Source organism: Lutjanus erythropterus, chromosome 13 (genome assembly GCF_056507025.1).
Source record: "Lutjanus erythropterus isolate fLutEry1 chromosome 13, fLutEry1.hap2, whole genome shotgun sequence".
Lineage (NCBI taxonomy): Eukaryota > Metazoa > Chordata > Actinopteri > Lutjaniformes > Lutjanidae > Lutjanus > Lutjanus erythropterus.
Genome location: NC_139329.1, coordinates 2,845,001 through 2,865,713, shown reverse-complemented (window position 1 = coordinate 2,865,713; position 20,713 = coordinate 2,845,001). Strand labels below are relative to the sequence as shown.

Here is a 20,713-nt window from a genome sequence, read left to right as displayed (position 1 = left end):
AACCCTGGCATCACCTTGTATCACAGGATTCTTGCCAGTACACAGCACTACACAAAACACAGTGACAGTTCAATCTTATGAGTTCCAGAAAAACATAAAAGGACCATGGCCCTGCACACCCATACTTGTGTTTTCATTCATTCTGGTTGGACCGACCATCAGTAAGTGCAGTGAACTACACTCAGTTCACTCAGTAATCAACTCTGTTCCATTGAAGGCTACCACCATCACGATTCAGGGCTGATCTTTTAATCCATGAAGACTCGGATGATAGCAGTGTAGTCTGCTGGTTTTTGTTGGTGGGTGGGGAAAAGAGTTAATTTTGCATCCTGGTATCAGAGCATTAGTGTAGCCTGTGTGGCACTGAAAGAGCTTGCAGAACGTGCTTTGACGTGATCTTGATATTAGCTGAGGGAGAGAGATCTCTGATATTAAAATGTTTTCCAACCGTCATATGCATCTCTCTCAGGCTGTTGTCATATTTGTATTGTGTTTTTTTGATTGCAGATATTAGTCAGGCACAGAGGTCAGACTTGCTGAAAGGTGAAAAGAAGCACCTGTTGCATGATTACAGGAAGCACGTAAGAGTTAGCAGAGAAATTATGTTTTATGAACCTTATGATTTAATGCCATCATCATTTACTTCTTCTGAGTTTGTTGCTCTTTGGGTTTTTTTTTTAAATGTGCCTATATGTGTAATTAGGTTTGATTTTACTCCCCCCCCAAAAAAAAAATACCTGGTGTGTTCTCAGTTCTTTTTCTGTCTCTTCCAGGCGAACTGTGAGCGGGAGTGTTAGTGGAAGTGGTAGCAGTTATACCGGTTCTAGTTCCAGATCCAGATCCAGGTCCTCCTCCAACTCCCTCTCACGCTCACGCTCCCGTTCTGGATCCAGAAAATCCAGGTACTCACCCACATCAACACCAACGCTGTCATCAGGCCTGAGAAGAATCCTTTTAATAAATACATTGCTGACGATATGCTGCATTTTGATGAGCATCCATTTGCCTTTTTTACATTACCATCACCCTTTCAAGAAGACTGAATATAAAACATGTTGGACTTGATGTAATTACAATTGGCTGCAAACAAAATATCCAAATACAAAGGTGGTTTAAATAGATTTTATGAGTCATTCTGACTGATTGTACTAGGGCTGGGGTAATTCATCGTCATTAATTATGGAGATGCGTTTCCTCAACAAGCATCAACACATCACTATGACCTGTTGCATCCATCAGAGCATGGATTCACCTGAAAAGAAAACTGCAGAGAGCAAGCAGCTGTATTTTTTTCTGTATTTTAGACACAGACACAACAGTATGTTTCTCTTTACGTTCTGCAAACTGGACATGATTTATCACATCAGTACAACTGCTTGGTGTGGAAGTGAAGCACCGAGCACTGTCTTTCTGCAGCAGTGAGACAGCATCATTGCCCAGTTTTCTTTGTGTCAGCACCCAAGCACGATATATCCGGATTATCAACATGTAGAACATGTTTCTGTTCGTGAAGTCACTTAAGATAGACTTACTAGATGTTTCTTCATTGCCCCCATGTTAACAGTAATGCACCACTGCTGTAAATATGCCACCATGCGTAAACTAATGGTGTTACACGGCTGTTTTGTATTTTCTGTTTACTTTAATGGCCATGTATGATTGAGAAATGGCTAAAACTAACATTACAGACAGACTATAATTAATTTCAGTTATTTTCCTCGCCCACACTGATGCAAACATAAATTACCAGTGATCATCTTGAAGTCCAGTATTTTTTCTGATCAGGCATCTGACAAGACTAATTTGAAAATATGACTAAATTAAATATTAATGAGACAAGATTTTTTTTTACTTATTGAAGGTAAATTGTTGTATTGGTCAGATAATAAAAAAGTAGTTGGTTTACTCGTTGAGGTTAATGGTTTAAAAAGCACAGCATTAGATTATACAGACTATTGTTGGATTCATTCTGTGTTCTTCTGTCTTGCTTTCACATGCTGCTTCGACTGGGAAAACGTCCAGGAAATCGAGGTACGTTAGTCATTTAGGGTGTGTGCGCAGACATGTGAGCTGTGGGTGATGACAGCATTCAGTCAGCAATATGCAAGTAATCTTCCCTTGTGTGACTGACACACTCGTCTCTTGCCGCAGATCACTGAGTGTGAGCAGCGTGTCATCGGTGTCCTCAGCGTCCTCCAGCAGCAGCTCAGTGCGTAGCGCAGACTCAGATGACATGTACGCCGACCTGGCCAGCCCGGTGTCCTCTGCCAGCTCCCGCTCGCCAACACCAAATCACCCCCGCAAGGAGCGAGGGGGTGTGCGGGACCGGCCACCACATGGCAGAGACAAGAACAGGGGTTAGTATGGGCAGCAAAGGCCCCATTCAGCAGACACACAAGACACATAGGCAGGCTGATACACAACAGCATGACATGTAAACCCTACGTTCTCAGTTAAGCCAGTATTCAAATAATGATCAAGTCTCAAATGAATAAGTAAAGGCTGGTTAAAGACATTTTAAACAACACGAATACTATTTCATTTAGCAGTTATTTCCACTAACAGTTTTTTATGATTGCTGTTAAGCTACCATCAGTTGACCTTTACACTTATGTACGTGTCAAAGTGAAAGCCCACCTGAATAGGACATTTAAGACAGATATTTCCTCCTTCCTTTATCCTTCTGAATATTTGCTAAAGAATTCTAATAGGTATGAGATGAATATTATTTTTTAATAGTCTGTGGACTTTTCTGTAAATGGGAATTACATAAAATTGATGATTAGCCTCTAATGGTTCCCATGTTTTCCCGTCCTCATCACAGAGAGACCATCAAAGAAGGACGAACCCTTCAGGGAGGACCGCAGGAAGATGGACCCATCTGGTGCCCCACCTCGAGGAGGCAACCCCATGCCTAGGTCAGGACCTGGTAGCAGGGGTGGCCCACATCCCCCACCAGGCTCCATGGGTCCACCAGGAAGCTACGGAGGCTCAGGTTCCCACAAAGATATTAAACTCACCCTCCTCAACAAGGTTACTATTGTTCCTCCTCCCATTTTTAAACCATTAAACCATGACAAAAAAACATATTTTCTCACTTACCAGTCGTAGCTGTCAAGTCTTCCTCTGTTCCACAAAGTCACTGCTCCCAACCAAGAAATAGTCAGTTCATAAAAACCACAATTTTATTGTTTTACAAGACCAATAAACATGTTAATTAGTGATTAGTAATTAGTTTAGAGGTGCTGGTAGGTGGATTTTGTTACCTTTGGTCATAGCTAGGGTATCTGTTTCTTCTAGCTTCCACTCTTCATGCTATACTAAGCTAGTCAACTCACACCTCTAGACTTGTGTTTAGCATGATATCGTTCTTTTCATCTTTCTCTTAACAATAAGGTAAATTTCCCAAAATGACACACTATTCTTGTAAATGGTCCTTGTTAACTTGTTTAAATAGTGTTTTCTAAAAAAAAAAATCCACTCAGCCAGTTTGGATGTGTTGAAACTGTTGATTTTTTTTGTAATTTGTTTGTCTTTTTTTTTTTTTTTGTATTGCAATTTAATGTGGCATTAACCAGTTTGACTCTTTTCCAGCAGCAGGGTGATAAGGGCAACAGGAAGAGGTACCTGCCTTCAGACAAAGACAGGCCAGGTTCCCCCCTCAGCAAGAGAATGGCCATGTCTCCTGACAGAGGTGAGAAACCTGCTGACTGATGCAGCACCATAAACACAGCTCTTTCTCTTTACTGGAATTCATAATTAATTACACATAAGAAACATGGATATGTTTGATCTATATCAGTTGTATATTCTGGACCAAGAGACATTTTTGTAGGATTTTTCATTATGCTGCATCTTCTGATAATTGGTACAAGTTGTTTAATGCAAAGTTATTGGGTGGCTGTGGCTCAGATCACAGGGTCAGCAGTTTGACTCCCCCATGGAGACATGTCAAAGTCTACCCTAGTTCCCCATCCACTGGGATACACAAGCCAGCAAATTCCCAAACTGCCTGCCCCAAGCCCTGATAAATGGGGAGGGTTTCAACAGCAAAGGCGTCCAGCATAAGAAGTCTATACCGAGTCATATGCAGATCCATACCAGGTAGGGTTGCCAGTGAGCAGATGATCCCCTGTGGCAACCCCTAACAGGAGCATCCAAAGGACAAAGAAGAATGAAAAGTTTTTTTATGTAAATAAACACATTTCTTATATCCTGATGATTTAAATGTAGGAATTAATGACATAATGTCACAGAGCCCCGGGGGTTTCCTGCCCCCTATTTGAGAACCACTGCTTTATACTTTTTTCTTTGTCCTTTAACATCAGTGTAAGTGCACACTATATTTAGCATAATGTGTCTGCTTTACCTTGCTGTCAGACAGCCTTTTCTGATGGGAAAGCACAGTTATATAAGCCAAATATTGCTCTTCCTCACTGTCCAAACCAGTAAGTTTATGTGGCAGAACACAGGAGCTGCTGGTGTACAGCTGCCTCGATTGGTCAGCTAGTTTGTGATTATTGTGTGACTTCGGCGTTGCTGCTGACACCGTCCATAGCAGTACATTGCTTGGCCTCTGTGGCCAGTGCTCCTCTCTGCTTCTCCAAACTGAGGGCCTGTTGACCACCATCTGCTGTAGGTAATACACTGACAATTACATCATACAACCACACTATCCCTTTAAGTGTTTCATGAGGGGCTACAGGGAACTGTATATATGACTAAAACAAACACGTCACAGAGGTCTGCATGGTCTGATTACTTCCTGTTCAGACCTGGAAGTACAGGTTGTAAAGTAGCAATTCTGTCCATTAAGTTTCTCTTCCAAACGCACACAAGCCCACATCCTACTTTACCTCACCTAATGTGGAAGTAGAGACATTTTATGAAAACTTTAATTAACTCACTCTAAGCAAAAGCCACCGTCCTAAAAGCCTCAGTAACTCTGAAACTGGTGTTTTTCAGGGCGTGACAAGAGGATACCTGGCCGACCCCCGCTGTCCCCTCGAATGGAACGACCCAGAGGCCAAGGGCCACGACCAGTGCCCCCCCAGGGAGACAGGTTGGTGCAACCTTAACCATGTTATTGCTGCAGGACTGTGATGTTTATCCTTTAAGGCTTTATTATTCAAAAACAGAAGGTTAAAGGTCATTCAGCTGGAAGTGTGGAAATTCTAAAGTCAGCTTTTTCTTTCTGACACATGATTTTTATCACCAGCAGTGATCATATTTATTCAGGCCAAAGAGGTCAGGGTTTCCAGAGCATGAAGTTTGCTTGACCACACATGTTGATCCAAAATGAGGAACACGCCACAGAAGTGGAAGCACACAAATATTACATCACCTTTGCACGTTTCATAATATTCTCTGGCTCTCCCACAAATTCCCCAGTGTGAAATAGTGCTTTGTAGTTAGACTGTTCACCTAATCCTACAGATCTTAGTAGAGCTGGGTGACATTTTGAATTAATTAGATGTTTTGGTTTTTTTTTGTGAGTTTTTCAATCTGCACAACGTTTATTTTCAGTTTAAAAGTAATGTAGAAGCATTGCCTGTCTTTTGTCAAGACAGTTCCATTACCTATGATGATGAAAATAAGTCACACTGTACACAATTTTGTGTGTTTGCATGTTTCCATTAATGGAAAAGGCTGCACTGTTATATAATTTAGTTATTGTCAGCAAATTCCTTGAAAACACCAAAACCAACAATGTGTTTGTTCATCTCTCAATACTTTGTGACTTCCCCACACTCACCATTGTTGTGTAGTGCATGCTGTTTGTGGTAAATGCTGGGTAAATAATATTATAAAGAAAACAGTTTACACATGTTCTATGAAAAGTACCCTGAGATAACTTCTGTTGTGATCTTGCATTATAAATGAAAGTGACTTGACTTAAAATAATTTTCCAAAACAGATGGATAGTCAGTCAGTCCTTCTAGGATTCCACGGGCTGCTTTGGGGGGTTTTGTGGTACAAAATGTACCACAAAATGTCTGTGATTTCAGGGCAGCTTTTCTAAAAGACTGTTATGCTTGTTGCAATGTGTTTAGGCTTTTTTTGCAATGCAACAACAGGAGCAAGTAAAAATTGCAAAAGGCTGTATTTATATATTTATTTATTTATTAATTGTTTTTTTTTTGTATTCATTTTAAAAAAGTAAGTAAGTAGGCTCCGGATTACAAAAATTCTAACAAAATATGCTTTACTTGTAGATGAAGAAGTGCATCTTGGGTTTTTCCACAAAGAAATTAAACCTGTTTGGAGCTCAAACTCAGTCAAAACGACACAAAATTATAAAATCTAAAAGTGTGCAGAGCATTTATAAATGTCAATATAATGCTGACAAATGATGTATTCTTTTTAGTACCCATAATGAAATAAAAAAAAAAGACATACATGCAAAAAAAAAAAAATAAATAGTGACTCATAAAACAAAACATTGAGTCGTTTCATTAAGATGTACATTTATGATGTTGGTGCTGGGGAACTGCTATGATTGGTAGACCTCATGGGAAGCAATGATGATTGATGAAATTGAGCCCTGGATGTGAGGAGGATGTGCAGAATTCACAGGGATTGGTTAAATTTACCTGAATTGTTGGGATCACAACTTCCTGAAGGGACTGGAGAGAGCAAGTTTGTGTGTAAAGTCACTGTAACTGTTCGCCAATTTCAAACTAGTGTTTTACTACACAGGGTTGCGACATTAAAACTTTGGTTAAGGCTTAAATTATGAAAAGCAATGAATTATGTAAATAGAAAGTCACTGTAGCTTCACAGGCTGTAACACAAGTTGCAAAAGTTTTCAGGACCAGACTATATATTAATATTAACTGCTAACTCTTTGTAAGTGTAGGTATGACTGTGTTTTAATTTAATACTTATACACAAAAGTGCGTTTGAGTTACTCATATTCCTACAGTTTAGAATGACGAATCTGATTATTATACTATCTGTTTATTATTACTTGACTGATGCAAGTAGTCATGCTGTGTGATGTTTCATAATTTGAGGTTTCCTGACTTCTTGTGAAATCTTAAAACTTTTTTTTCCATCAAATGCCAGAGGTGTCATCCATATTAATTTACATCCTAACCAGATCATAAATACACAAGCCTAGTTTTGTCTGTTGATCTAGTTTCACCGGGTGATGCAATCAGTGGGTGTAAAACATTACCAACAACTTGTTTACATAAAAACAGGAAGAACCTGCTTTAATATAATAATCCATAAATCTCTATCTAGCAACATGTAACAATGAGGGTTAGTTTGAACTAACATACAGATGATGCAACAGTCTGCCTTACTGAGTAACTGACTCAGTAAGGCAGACTGTTTTCACATCTGCATTAATACCCGGTGATGGTAACAGTGTGGCTCATTTACATGCTTTTAATAGTAAAAAACACATGACTTATTCCTTTAAATATGTAAATAATAAATATAGTTAATACAATATAGATGTGATAATATATAGATTAAAAAATAGAGATAATGGCCTTTTGTCACTTGCAGCCACATTTGGTGATTATAGCTGCTTATTTGTATTGTTTCTGTGTTTATAATTGGCTGTTTTCCACTTTATATTCTTGGTCATGTGATGCTATATGCTATATAAAATGGAAGCCTGACTGCTGTTCTTCTTCCTCAGAAAACGTCCTCTGTCACCACCCCCCAAGTCATCTGGGAAAGGTCCAGCAGCGCCTTCGGGCAAGCCGGCTGCCCCAGGTTCCGCTTCAGCCACCAGCTCTGGCTCCAGCTCTGGCTCAGGCTCCAACAAACCCAGCAACACACTGTCACGCCGTGAGGAGCTGCTGAAACAGCTGAAGGCCGTGGAGGACGCCATCGCCCGGAAACGAGCAAAGATCCCTGCCAAATAAAAGGAAGCCGGCTCCTCACCTGTTCGCCAGTCTGCCTGCCCGTGCGGCCTTGTGAGCCGGAGATACAGCGAGGGTCATGGGACGGAGCATTTTTTTTTTCCCTCCCTGCCTTCAATGGACGTATAAAAATGTTGTATGGTTCATGTATAAAGGCTATTGTGTAAGTGAAGAGGAAGTGGTCGCCACGAAAACCATCTTCTGCTTGTTTGCCCTCGGGAGGGGTTTGGCTCTGCTCCATTCTAAAGTGTTGTTCACTCCCATCTGCCCGACCTTAGCTCCCCTCAAGTCTTTGAATGTCTCAGCTGCAGGTTACCTCATCAACGAGAATCAGGAGGAAACATTTGGGCATTTGGTGAGGGAAGGACGCCTCAGGAATGGAGTGTAGACTTTACAGAACACAAACCGGAGGGTAGTATGGTGCACTTGATCACTTGCTTCTCACTCTGTTCCTTCAGTGAAAAGAAAGCATCTTCCTCGTGGTGTGATGAATAACAGATTTATACACATTGAATCTACTACTTCTGTCTGTCTTTCTCTGCCCCCTTTTATCATCTTGTTCTCTCACGTTTTCTTTCGTTTCCTCTCTGTGGAGTGATGTGACTGTTGGGTCAGCTCTACAGGGTACTGACAGCCCACAGGCCTTCACAAGGCTTCTTTGTATAAATCTACAAATTCTTGAGCATCCATATTCAACCACTGTAAGCGCTCATGAGCCAGCGCTTTGTTCACAGTGGGCCCACCGTTAACCAATGACTAGTCTGCGTTCTGTGTTTTAGGACAGCGTTCAATCTTTCAAAGGTATGATTATAGACAACAGTGATGTGAAGTATTGCTTTTTTTTTAAACTGCAGCATTTTGTTTTCTTCTTAGCTCTTCTCAAGTGATAAACTGATGTTTTATTTGTGTCACATTTTTAGTTGGAGGAGTATGAGAGGTGGAATGGGGACATTTAGAGACAAGATATGTCTTGCTTTTGTGACAAAAGCCTTCTAAATAAACTATTTTGATAAAGAGAATGTTGCTCATCTGTTTTTTCTCTGCTGGAGTGTTTGAATACAGATGCAGTCACATGTTTATGGAATCATTTAGATAGCACTGTTCAAGATAAAGAATGAAAAATATGTAGTGAAATTAACCATGATCACTCAGGGCTTAAATCTCTTACAGACAGCCGATCCATGGTATTTGATGAAGTTGTCCACCAAAGCGTTGATTCATTACAACCTTTGGAGAATTGCATTAACCTGGTCCAGTGTTGTGAAATGGTTCATTTCACTAGTGTCTTTTTTCTAATAAAAGTCACTGTCATTCCTATTGAAGTGTTGCACTCATGCTTTGGCTACAGTTTCAAATGTGCTCTGATTTTTAGCCACGCTAGCAGCATTTGCTATGGAAATGTTGCTCAGTTGTTCACTTGGTCCAGACTGTAAATTACAATCATTGTCCCCAGAGGATGAATACCAAAGACTTTGATCCTGCAGGGTCCCCATGCGGTTGGTATTTTTTATTTTTTAAATACCAGTTGAATTCCCATGAAATTTGGGGTCAGACGACATTCTTCAGAGGATGAATTTTGATCACTAGCGTCCCATTTACACCTGGTATTAAAATGCGCTCTGTATCCAGATGAGTTGTACAGATTGTATTTATACCTTGCCAAGATCCAAACACAGTGCAAGAGAGACTACCTCCAGATGTGGTCAGGCAGGTGTGATCACAAAGCATTTACACCCTTGCATTAATATCCGCTTTTCCTTATCTGGATAATTCACAGATCGCATTTTAATACCAGGTGTAAATGATCCTCAGCTGCAGTCTGTTTCATTATAGATAGCAAATGTTAGTATGCTAACATGCTAAAATACGATTATACATGTGCTCTGCATGTTAAAATAGCTGTAGACATTAGAGCCCCATACATGCAGTCTATACCTAAAATGTTCAGGAACATTTCCTCAGTGTTCCCACATGTTAATGGAGCAGGGATCAATATCGAGGGAAATCCGTTCTGCCGATCTCCCACCTCAAGACCCCTAGTAACATTTCAGGGACAAGCACAAGCAGAGTCACGGCCATCTGAAGAAAGGCACTTTCACTTGGAGCAAGAAAACCAATCATGCAACTCCAGCAGTAACAAAAAAACATTACCTGTCTCACAAACTTTAACAGCTCCTCACCCACCATGTACGTCCTGATGTATCCCATCTTCTTTTGAGTTATGTGGCACTTTGCATTACCAACATCAGTTTGACCCCAGCCCTGTCTATTCCAGCTGTGCCATGAAGTGTGAAAAGGTGCCAGACGGAAATGTTCCTGAATGTAACTGCATGTGTGAATGGTGAAAATCACCAGCAGTACCTGAAAGGTTATCCCAGTAATTTAGCGGAAACTGTGTGAAAGACGATCAAGTCTTTTTCTTTGAAACTGCCTGTGAAAGGAAAGTATTCTGGAGTCTTCTCACTGCTGCCGATGAGACAGGTGCTCTGTTTTCCTGGTATTATTGAAGGAGTATTCATCCTCTTAAAGAGTTTTATTTGGTATCTTTAAGGAATTTATCATTAAGACACTAAAGTAGTGGCTGCTGAAATCCATTTAAATCCATTTAATCCCATTTTAGTGAATACAAGTATTAATTTCTACCAAAATACATGGAAATTTAAATGTATTTAGCCTTTTTAGCTAAAGTCTGAGGACTATTGTTTAGTTGTATTGTAAGAGACGTGAGACAAGGTTCAGTCATTTAGGAGGAACAAATGGATAGAGGTATTTTTCTGGATACGTGAGGTGTTTTGCATTTAGGAATTCTTTTCAGTTTTACACTTAACTGTAACCTTTATCTGAACCAGGAATTTGCTTATTTTCCTGTAACTGAATAAACATCCCTGTTAAGAGCTAGCACAACATTCCCAGTGGGAAGATCTGATGAACCATTCCAATTTTTGAGCCTGGGGACATTTACGACTTATTTCCTTTAAACAGTGAGATGGTTTAAAGATACAGGAAAGAAGAAAAAAACTAGGTTCTGTTACACTAATGTAGCACTAAACAATACATGGTACTCTATAGATTTTTACATGTTTTTTGTTATATAAAATCTTAATATGAAAAGACACAAGTAACTATATATGTCAGCAGATGGTTGGACAGTTGGTCCGATTTCTGATGGGGTGACCTCCACCGCATTACATGGCAGCCATTCAGTCCAATGAACACCACAGCTCAAGTACTGTTTTTAACACACTTGATCACAGTATATTCATTGACAGACTGGGCAGGAATCACTGTTGTGGCCTTAAAATGGTTCAGATCCTATCTTAGACCCTGTTCAGACCTGGTATTAACATGTGTCCTAGGTGACAAGTGTGGCAGCACTCAGGACAACATTGGAGATCTGATCGCTCAGACCTAATTCTTTCTGCAGTGTGTGCTCAGTGTGTCCTGAGCCACACTGAAGGACCACCTACTCAGCTGACGTTCTGTAAGTACATCACTTGGTTCCTTGTAAATGCACTGTTGGGCGGTTGGTTAAAAACAACAAGCCATGTTGCAAATGTGTTTACTGTATTTGCATGCTGAGTGGGGCAGTGGCACGGGTACTGCAAATTCTTAAGAGCAGACAGGAGTGGTGTGCTGGTATGCACACTTTTACTTTCTCTGACATTCATGCCTTCAACATCTGATGTGAGGTGATCCTCACAGTCAGTAACGATAGAGGAGTCTGGTGTGTCATTGACCGCTGAAAAAAAGAATAGCCAAATCTTTGTATCAAACAGACAAATGGACAGTAATGGAAATTCGATTGTTAAACTAGCTCAAGCTCAGGTCCATCCCTCTCAACCATGCATGTGGTGTCCCCCAGGGTTCAGTTCTGGGTCCCATTTTATTCTCCATCTATATACTCTCTCTTGATGACATCATTTGCAAATATAATGTCCAGCTGTTACATCGATGATACTGGGCTTTATATAAGGTGACCAATCTAACAGCAACTACCTGTTTATCTTGGGATTGATTTTTTAAGTTACTTTTAATGCCAGGTACAGGCCATCACACATCAGCGTCCTAAGAGGAACTACTGACCACTCCAGCTGTGGTTTTAGGTGTGACAACAGCAAGAGGCGTCTATGTAAGCATCTGCTCTCAAACAGATAATGTTGGCTCATTAAGAGGTTAGCATAGATACTGTGATAGCATCAGTTATATCAGAACTGGACAGTATTTCCTCATTGACAGAAGAGAAAAGAACGGCACTGAGGGCTTTTCTCGATGGAGAAGATATTATCTGGATGAAACAGACACTGGAAAGTGGTTTACAGTCTGATATTGTGACTTGTGCTTGAACCTTAGCATTTAAATTTGTGGTTAAAAGTGAGCTGCTACTGTTTCAGCCTGAAAGATGAACAGTGATTCACATACAGTTTCTGTATTAGTCACAGTACAGGCTTTCTCCAAGAATACTCACTAAAATGTATTCAGGAAGTCCCAAACTCTCTCTCTGAAAATACGCCAGGATTTTTCACAAAAGATGTTTGAGTCATTATAGTTAATTTGCATCTAAAGTTTCTCCAGGGTTTCTAGTTAAGGTTTTTTGGTAGATGAAGGTCAATGCAAGTGCCAAAAATGACTTACCTTGTGAGGCTGCTGAATTCGCGAGATCTCAGGATCACGTGAACATCCATCTTTTCAGGCTTCAAGTGATCTGATTGTGTCTGAAGCAAAAGTGGTGCAGCCAGTCATGGTTTTAGGTACGACGACAGCAAGACGTGTCCATGGAAATGACTCATCTCAAACAAAAAATGGCAGCTCTTGAAGGATTAGTGTAGATACTGTGATAGCATCCGTTACATCAGAACTGGAGAGTATTTCTTCATTGAAAGAGTAACAAAGATTAGGAGTGAAGGCTTTTCTCCAGCTTCAGAAAGAGTTTGATCTGATTGGTTTAAGTTAGCCCGTGCTAGGTGTGATAGACAGATAGACAGAAACACCTGCCAAGTGCTTTTTGAAAGTACGTGCCCTTTTCCAGGTTCTAAGGATGACTACCCAGATGGTTCTGTGTAAAAAAAAAAAAAACAGAAAGGTTAGAACCAGGCAACATACAAAGATAAATGCCCCCAATTTGGAAAAGAAAAATAACTGAAGGGAGGGAAAAATACAACACAACAAAAAGAATACTAAATGCAAAACTGTGGAAAAACAAAGAAAAACTCAGCTCTGCACTATAGGCAATGTCCCTTTAAGAACTGGACCCTCTGCTGTCTGTCTTATTTCTGTTCACACTGGTCACACTGAACCTCCAGGAACTCCAGCCTCCTCCCTTTTTTCAGCTCGATCCTACTAAAACAAATGTATTAGTCTTTAATAATCAGTTATCCCCCAGGTGATTTACACCTGTTCCACAAATTATCCAAACATCTATATTTGAAATACAATGCACACTAATACACATTTCAGGCAAATAATTATCCAAAAAAGGCAGTTAAAATAGTCAAAAAACACCCCTCCAACTTTACCACGCTTTGTATTTTTCCCCAGGAACTCCCTCTTCAACATACAACAGAGGAAGATCAGGTGATGAAAGATTGTTTTCCTTTGTTGAGCGCTTTCCACCAAACATAAAAATCTTATACATTCAGTGTGTTTTTTACACTATGACCCATGCTAGAAGAAAATATGAATGTTTTGTCTGCTGGCCTCCCAACATTAACACACAGGAACAAAGATGACAGTGTGAACTCATGCTACGGGCTGCCCCTGTGACTCTCTGATTTAAGGTCAGGCTTAGTTTTTTAGTCTACAAAAGATTGGAGTTTAACAGGTAAACAGTGTCGCAGACTCACAAGATGAGCAGTATAGAGGCATTTTAGGTTGTTTTTTTTTGTTGTTTTTTTTCAGTTCTTTTTTTCTGTTTGGATTTTTCAGTTTAAGTATCGGTCGATATTGGCCGGTCCAGCTGTATCAGTTATCAATATCAGTGTATGTTAGCTGATAAATGTTGGCTAAATATCACAATGTAGTAAATACCTGAACAATGAAGGAACTTCATCTCATTGGTGTAAAAATCATATAAAAAAAAACAACATTACTGTGAATCACTACTGCTTATTGATTCGCAACATTGCTTGTAATGGGTTAAATACACCCAGAGATTAAATGGATAGCTCTAATGACAGAAAGATCTACAAAAGTGAAAATGAGTCTATGAATTTACTGATGAGAGAAAAAAGCAACAGCCCCCTAAATCTGTCTAAATGCACTTATTTTGTTTCATTAAGGAGCTTAAAATGTCCTATTTTGTTTTCCTGGTAACAGAAAAAAGTGAGATGGCCTACATGAATTTATTTTTCATCTCTAAAGTTTTAACATGTATATATGTTTTCAGTGGAGCACCAAGATAATATAAGAAGATGCAGAAATGGCAGTGAAAAGGTTCAGAAATGTTCCTTTATGCATGAATTTACAAACTTGAACCTGAATTTATTGATAAAGCTTATTGTGACTTCGGTGGTGAAGGTTTGTCATTTTTAAAAAGTGAGTCCCCAGGAAAAAAAAAAGTTTCTGTTCTACATCCTCCTGTCACACAAAACTAATTGACAGTGAAGTTTTGCTCATGTTGTCTAACTGCCAATGCAGAGTCTACATGGAAAAACCAGGTTCCACAAAATAAAAATCATGCATTTGTTGCAGAATCTCCCAAAGATTCTCCTCCAAGCCCCGACATGCACAGGTGAACATGGCTCTAAACTGAGGGTCTACACTTTACAGTGAAGATCCAGGCTAGAAACATGGTGTCAGTGACACCTTCCAGGGCAACTTGCCATGTCAGGGCTTTAGCAGACTTGTATTACGTTATTACGTTTTTTCTGTTTGAAAGCTGGTCACCATTTATTTCCATTGTTTGGGAGATTCTGCGACACTGGTTTCCTGTGAAACTCTGCAGTGTTTTGCTAAAAAACTAAACTACTTCAATCAGCATGAGGGTGAGTAGATAATGACTGAATTTTCATTTTTGGATGAACTATACCTTTAAGGTCAGCTGACTTCTTGCAGAGATGTCAGAGACAGTGTTACTCAAATCTTTAGTCAGTTAGTTTGTAACCAGCAGTAAATGAGTACAGATTGAGCTCTCATGTCATGTCTGTCAGAGTGCTTTAACTTAAAACTAATAACGTCTCCCTGGCTCAACTTCCATCGGCTGCACTTTCCCAGAAGTCCTTGCTCTGTGTATATAAGACGTGTTTATGTGTGTAGAGGCTTCACAGTTTTGAATATACTCTGAGGGGACTGACCAGTGGAAAGTTAACTGTGAATGCCCCTAACACACTCATGTTGATGAGAGGACAGTCCCCTCTCTTGATAGGTAGACACTGACAAAATATCACTGCGCACACACACACACACACACACACACACACACACACACACACACACACACACACATACACACACACTGATGGCAGCATGACCAGGAACCAAAAACAGCACCAGTACTGTTCTCTGTTGTAGTACAGTTAAAACACATTGTAGAGTTCAGCTGTATGACAGGTGAGTCATGTGGGTCTCTTTTTTTCCCCACAGTCTGTTTATTGATATTTTAACAAGACAATGACATTTGGTCAATACAATAGTGTTAAATCAGGGAATACATTTCGACAGGACCCAGTGGACCTGACAGGGGCACCAATTTTTCTCCCCAGTTTTGTCGTTGCCAATCCAAAGTCCTCCCATGTATTGTCCCTGTCACTGCCAACTCCTACTGTTTGGTACACAGAGGGAAGCTTGTTAAGAAAAATAATCGGGTTTGGGCTGAAATATGCAAATGAGGGACAGCTTCAGGTCAGTTTTGGACAGAGATTTGTCAGGCGTGGGGCCTTGTCGGGCTCGACTTCCCAGGCCTGATTAAAGTTCTATATATAAATAGATATAATATAAATCTTGTTACAGTCTGTTTCCAGTGTGTTTTCATGTGTTTGGCATTTTGAGAAATGCTTTGCTTTGAAAACATGTACAGTGTCACGTTGTGCCAATAAAGCTATTTGAATTTGATGAATCAAAGGTCAATACAATAATGATAAATCAAATGTGTAAGTAATAAAGAAGATAGAAACAATATAAAACTAATCCAGGAAAATGATAATAACATTAGATATAAAAACACAAACACACACAGTCTGCTGTGTGTCATGTTACAATTATATGTGGGTAAAATACCTAATCAATCACTCAGAGATCTCTGCACTCTTACAAAGAAAGGTACTAACTAGAACCAAAAAGTGTTGTTTGGCTTGTCCACATTTTGGGACCTGCTAGAATGTTTTATACAAGTTCCACCTGGAACCCTTTCAGAGAGTTCTACCTTGAACCCACCATCAACGTTATACCTAGAACCATCTGTTAAAGGTTCCACCCAGAACCCCTTATGAGAGGTTTTAAAGGAGAACCCCTCTTTTGTGTAAAGGTTCCACCCAGAAACCTTTCTTGCGGTTCAGAATCTTTCCACTCTCTAAGGGTGCTAACAAGAACTCACCCACTGGGGTTTATAGAGAACCTTTATATTTAAGGTGTTTTATCTAGAACCCACTTGAGATTCATCCAAGAACCTTATTATATTCCAGAGGTTTTATTTAGAACCCACCCAGGGGGTTCTACCAGGAACCTTTAAATTTTCAAGTGGTTTCATCTAAACCCCAGCCAGGGGTTTCCTCTAGAACCCATTCAGGTGTTCTATGAAGAACACTTTAATATTAATATTATTATATTCTAAGGTTTTTATTTAGAATCCACACAGGGGGTTCTACCACAAACCCTTATATTTTCAAGGGGTTTCTTTTAAAACCCACTTTTATATTCTAAGGACTTCATCCAGAACTCAGCCAGGGGGTTCTACTGAGAACATTTCTATATCTAAAGGGTTAAACTAGAACCCACTCAGGGATTATATCAAGAACCCTTTTATATTATGGTACAAAGAATCCCTGACAAAAGGGTTCTTCAACTATCCTTGAGGAACTGTTTCTTCCAAAGGGTTCTTTGGATGTACTTCAGAAGCAAATGGTTATGGGTAGAACCTTTGCCCCTCAGGAAGAACCCTTTTGGAGAGAGGGAAATCCAGCTCTTGTACATATTGAAGAAGGGTTTCCACATCTTGCCAAATGTTCTCATGCAGCCCTTCATTATGTCAACAGTCTTCCCTGTTTATTAAAGTTAAGAACTTCCCTTTTTCCTCCGGACGTGTGGAGATGGTGCTGTAGATTTCCATTTGAGTGATTTTAAGTGTCTGGAAACGTGACAAAGGCTGTCAGGCTTCTTCAGAGAGGAGCGTGGCATCGTGGGTGGAGTTTCACTGCGCAACACAATCAGTGCATGAAATCATTCCTCTCAGAGAAGGTACCGACCTGAGGGCGCGTCTCGTGGTCAGTGACAAACTTTCTATATGTGACTATTTTCACATTAATTGTTTTAATCACTGAAGGGAAAAAGGTTGAAACTACAGTTTACCCATATCTGCATTTACCACGACACTCCTGTATGTATCACATAGCTGCAGTAAATTTACTGTATAGATACACATGTACAGATCCTTCACAGTGTTGTACATTATTGACCTTTACCAGTAAACACTTACCTTCTGTTGAAATCTGAATCTAAAGCTCAGTGTGATACATGACTTGCATCATACAGTGAGTGATCAGTGTCAACAGAAAATATATTTGTATAGAAAAAATATTTGCAGGTTTGACTGTCATGGTGGAAAAACAGCTAAACATTTTCAACAGTACGATTCAGACCATGATAAAACAACTTTTCATTTTGGTGGCATTGTCCACCAACCTTACTGACACAAAAAACAGATTTTGAAACATGAATTAAATATTTTGGGTGAGTTATGACCTTTTGCAACAATTCAATAAGGTTGTGATGTTACATGAAACACTTTTGAGACAGTTGTTGTTTTGAAAATGAGCCACAATAATTGAGTGATAAAAATGCAAATCTGCAAAAACTGGGATGTGTAAACTTTAAATGTTGTTCTTCTCGTGTGACAGTTAGAACATATAATTATATGTCTCAATGGGTTTATAAATTAAATTTCTGTTTGCATAAAACAGCACTAACTGATACTTTAGAAAAAAGTGTGAGTAATGTGAAACTGAGTAATGTGAAAGTGTGAGTAATGTGAAAATGCCAAATCGTTGCATATTATTTACAGAGACCTAAGATTCCCCCAAATGTCCCAATATCACGTTTATTTATATTCAAGTGACAAAGCTTTCTAACGACTGTAGACAGTATGACACTTGCAGTGAGGAAGCAGCGCAACAGTGTTGTAGAGCCACAAAGTCCACAGGAGGAAGCTGAGGCAGCTGGACGTCTCGCCAAAATGTCAGGAGAACACTGTCGGTTTTTATTTGAACCATTTAGAGGAAGGTCCCCAAACTAAGAGCTTCTCAGTTTTTTTCTCAGCCAAGGAGCCGTTCCAAGAGCGGGGACGCCCTCATATATGTCCCTTGGAATAATTTTTAAAGTCTCAGAATGTGAAAAGACAATACAAGAGAAATAGACAAGAAAGATATTAAAATATTTGCACCATGTCGATGCAGAATATCAATCAGTGCCCATAAAATATTGCAATCAAGCAACTGAGATAAATTAAATTAGTTGCAAGTAACATGGGCATGTTGGGGTTCAGGAGATTTGCATTACACCAGATGAGCAGTATAGTATATACTATATATAGTATAGTATAGCAGGGTTTTATTTTTAATTTCTGGTTGTTTTTTTTCAGTTTGAAAACTTGGCACCATTCACTTCCATTGTAAGGGAGATTCTCAATCATTAGAGGTTTCGGTTTCTCTAAATCTTCAGTCTGAATTGCTCCCAACTCCTGTTCTGTTCTACTCAGTGGTCACAGTCACAGATACAAACCAAGGTTGCAAATTTGTGCATTTTCCTTAACCGATCGATTAATCATGAAGCATTTATAAGATTCTCATTTTCAGATCTATTTTTTGCATTTTGCATTTTAAGTCTAAGTTTCAGTTTCCTTATTCAACAAATGGCTCTTCCAGACAAAACAATGTCAAATGAGTTGCAATTACTGCCATGACTATTGATTAAATATCCATAAATACATTTTCAAATGATCGATTAATGACCAATCATTAATGACTAATCAGTAACATCCTTATTCCAAACCTTTGCTGTTTTCATTGGTCTGTTTGTGATCAAATCACCTGATTGGCATCTAAAATGTAGATGAAAGGTTTGGATATTAATTCAAATTGTACTCAGTACTCAACTATGATTTTAAAAGTAACCAAGTAGATTACATAGTGTAATGCATACTTAAGTACAAGTAAAGGTACAGGCTTGAAAATCTACTGATAAAAGTTCAAGTACCCCCCATAAAACTGCTTAATTACAGTAATTTGCGTATTTGTAATTAGTTACTTCCACCCCTGCACATACTTGATGACTACTTTACCCAACAGAGACACACTGGAGATTATCTTCATCATATTTCCCCACTCTTGTTTTTATTTTTATTTACTTCATTTGTCATTTGGTTGTTTTAAAAATCTGTCTGTGCCCGAGACTATGATCTGACTGGTAAGCGTTATTATTTCATTAGATTACAATGTTATCTGAAAATCTTTCTTGTTTAGCTGTGCCTAAAGCTAAGCTAACCAGTATCAGACGAGAACATGGCTTCATTTTATAACATTAGATTTTGAGCAGTGGTGGAAAAAGTACTCAAGTACAAGTACTCTTGCATTACTAAAATATTACTCAATTACAAACAAAAGTACTGGTGTTGGAAAAATACTTAAGTAAAACTAAAAAGTATTCTTGTCTGTCTTTTCAGAGTATTAGTTACTTTTTAATCATTGACATTTCATGAATCATCAACAGCAGGATTCAATCAAACCTTCAGTCTAAATGACTCTGTCTCTGTTCTGCTCAGTTTTCACTGAAACTAGAGCTAAAACATTTGTGCTTTTTACTTAACTGATAGTGCTAAAGTGTAAATCAATTAATCGATTAATCATCAATAATTTATAGGATACAAAACTCATTCAACAAATGAGGTGCAATTACCGTAATATCCAGACAACTGATTAAATATCAAGTAATACATTTTTAATTGGTCAAATTCTTAATGGCAATTAATCTGTGAATAATCATTCCTGTTCCAAAACTGTGCCTGCAGCAGCGTTTGGGGGTTTTCATCCATATGGTATTGTTTGTGATCAGATCACCTTATTTGCTACTAAAATACAGATGAAAGGTTTGGATATTTATTTAACTTGTGCTCTGTGCTCATTTATTACTTTAAAAGTAACTAAGTAGATCAGATAGTGTAATAAATACTACTACTACTAATAAGAATAATAATAAGAAGGACTTTTATTTATATAGCACCTTTCTTATATAACATGCAACTCAAAGTGTTTTACAGTGTGGCATTAAAAACAACACAGACAAAAATACATAAAATCAGAATGAAAAAAATAAAAGCAGCAGTATGGCATTATACATAAAAGAGAACTCCGTAATAGAAGATCTAATAAACAGGCAGGTAAATGAAGACAGTAAAAATGACAGACCAGTATTACACTAACTAAAAGCTCACCTGAACAAGTAGGCTTTCAGTTGAGTTTTAAAAGTGCCAACAGAGCTCTGATGTCTGAGGTAACTGTGCTGAGTGTTCCAGAGTCTTGGAGCAGAGGAGCTAAAAGCTGCTTCCCCGCTTGTTTTGTGGGCGACTTTAAGAACAGTTAAAATACCAGCATCAGTTGATCTCAGTGCTCCTGTTGGTTGAAACAGGGTTT

General features: G+C 39.0%; 1 protein-coding gene across 2 annotated transcripts in view; it reads left to right on the top strand.

The window, feature by feature from the left end:
• zc3h18 (zinc finger CCCH-type containing 18) overlaps positions 1 to 8,899 on the top strand; it is a 43,444-nt gene extending 34,545 nt beyond the window's left edge. Inside the window, exons 14-21 of one of the 2 annotated variants that reach the window (XM_084733438.1) lie at positions 774 to 902; positions 1,527 to 1,535; positions 2,008 to 2,031; positions 2,152 to 2,357; positions 2,825 to 3,033; positions 3,595 to 3,694; positions 4,966 to 5,062; positions 7,655 to 8,899. In XM_084733438.1, coding sequence (XP_084589564.1) covers positions 774 to 902; positions 1,527 to 1,535; positions 2,008 to 2,031; positions 2,152 to 2,357; positions 2,825 to 3,033; positions 3,595 to 3,694; positions 4,966 to 5,062; positions 7,655 to 7,883 — 1,003 coding nt within the window. In that variant the 3' untranslated portion in view covers positions 7,884 to 8,899. Of the gene's footprint in view, positions 1 to 773; positions 2,032 to 2,151; positions 2,358 to 2,824; positions 3,034 to 3,594; positions 3,695 to 4,965; positions 5,063 to 7,654 lie in introns of those variants that run through there. The other variant, XM_084733437.1, reaches the window with a different exon arrangement.
• The last annotated feature ends 11,814 nt before the right edge of the window (positions 8,900 to 20,713 follow it).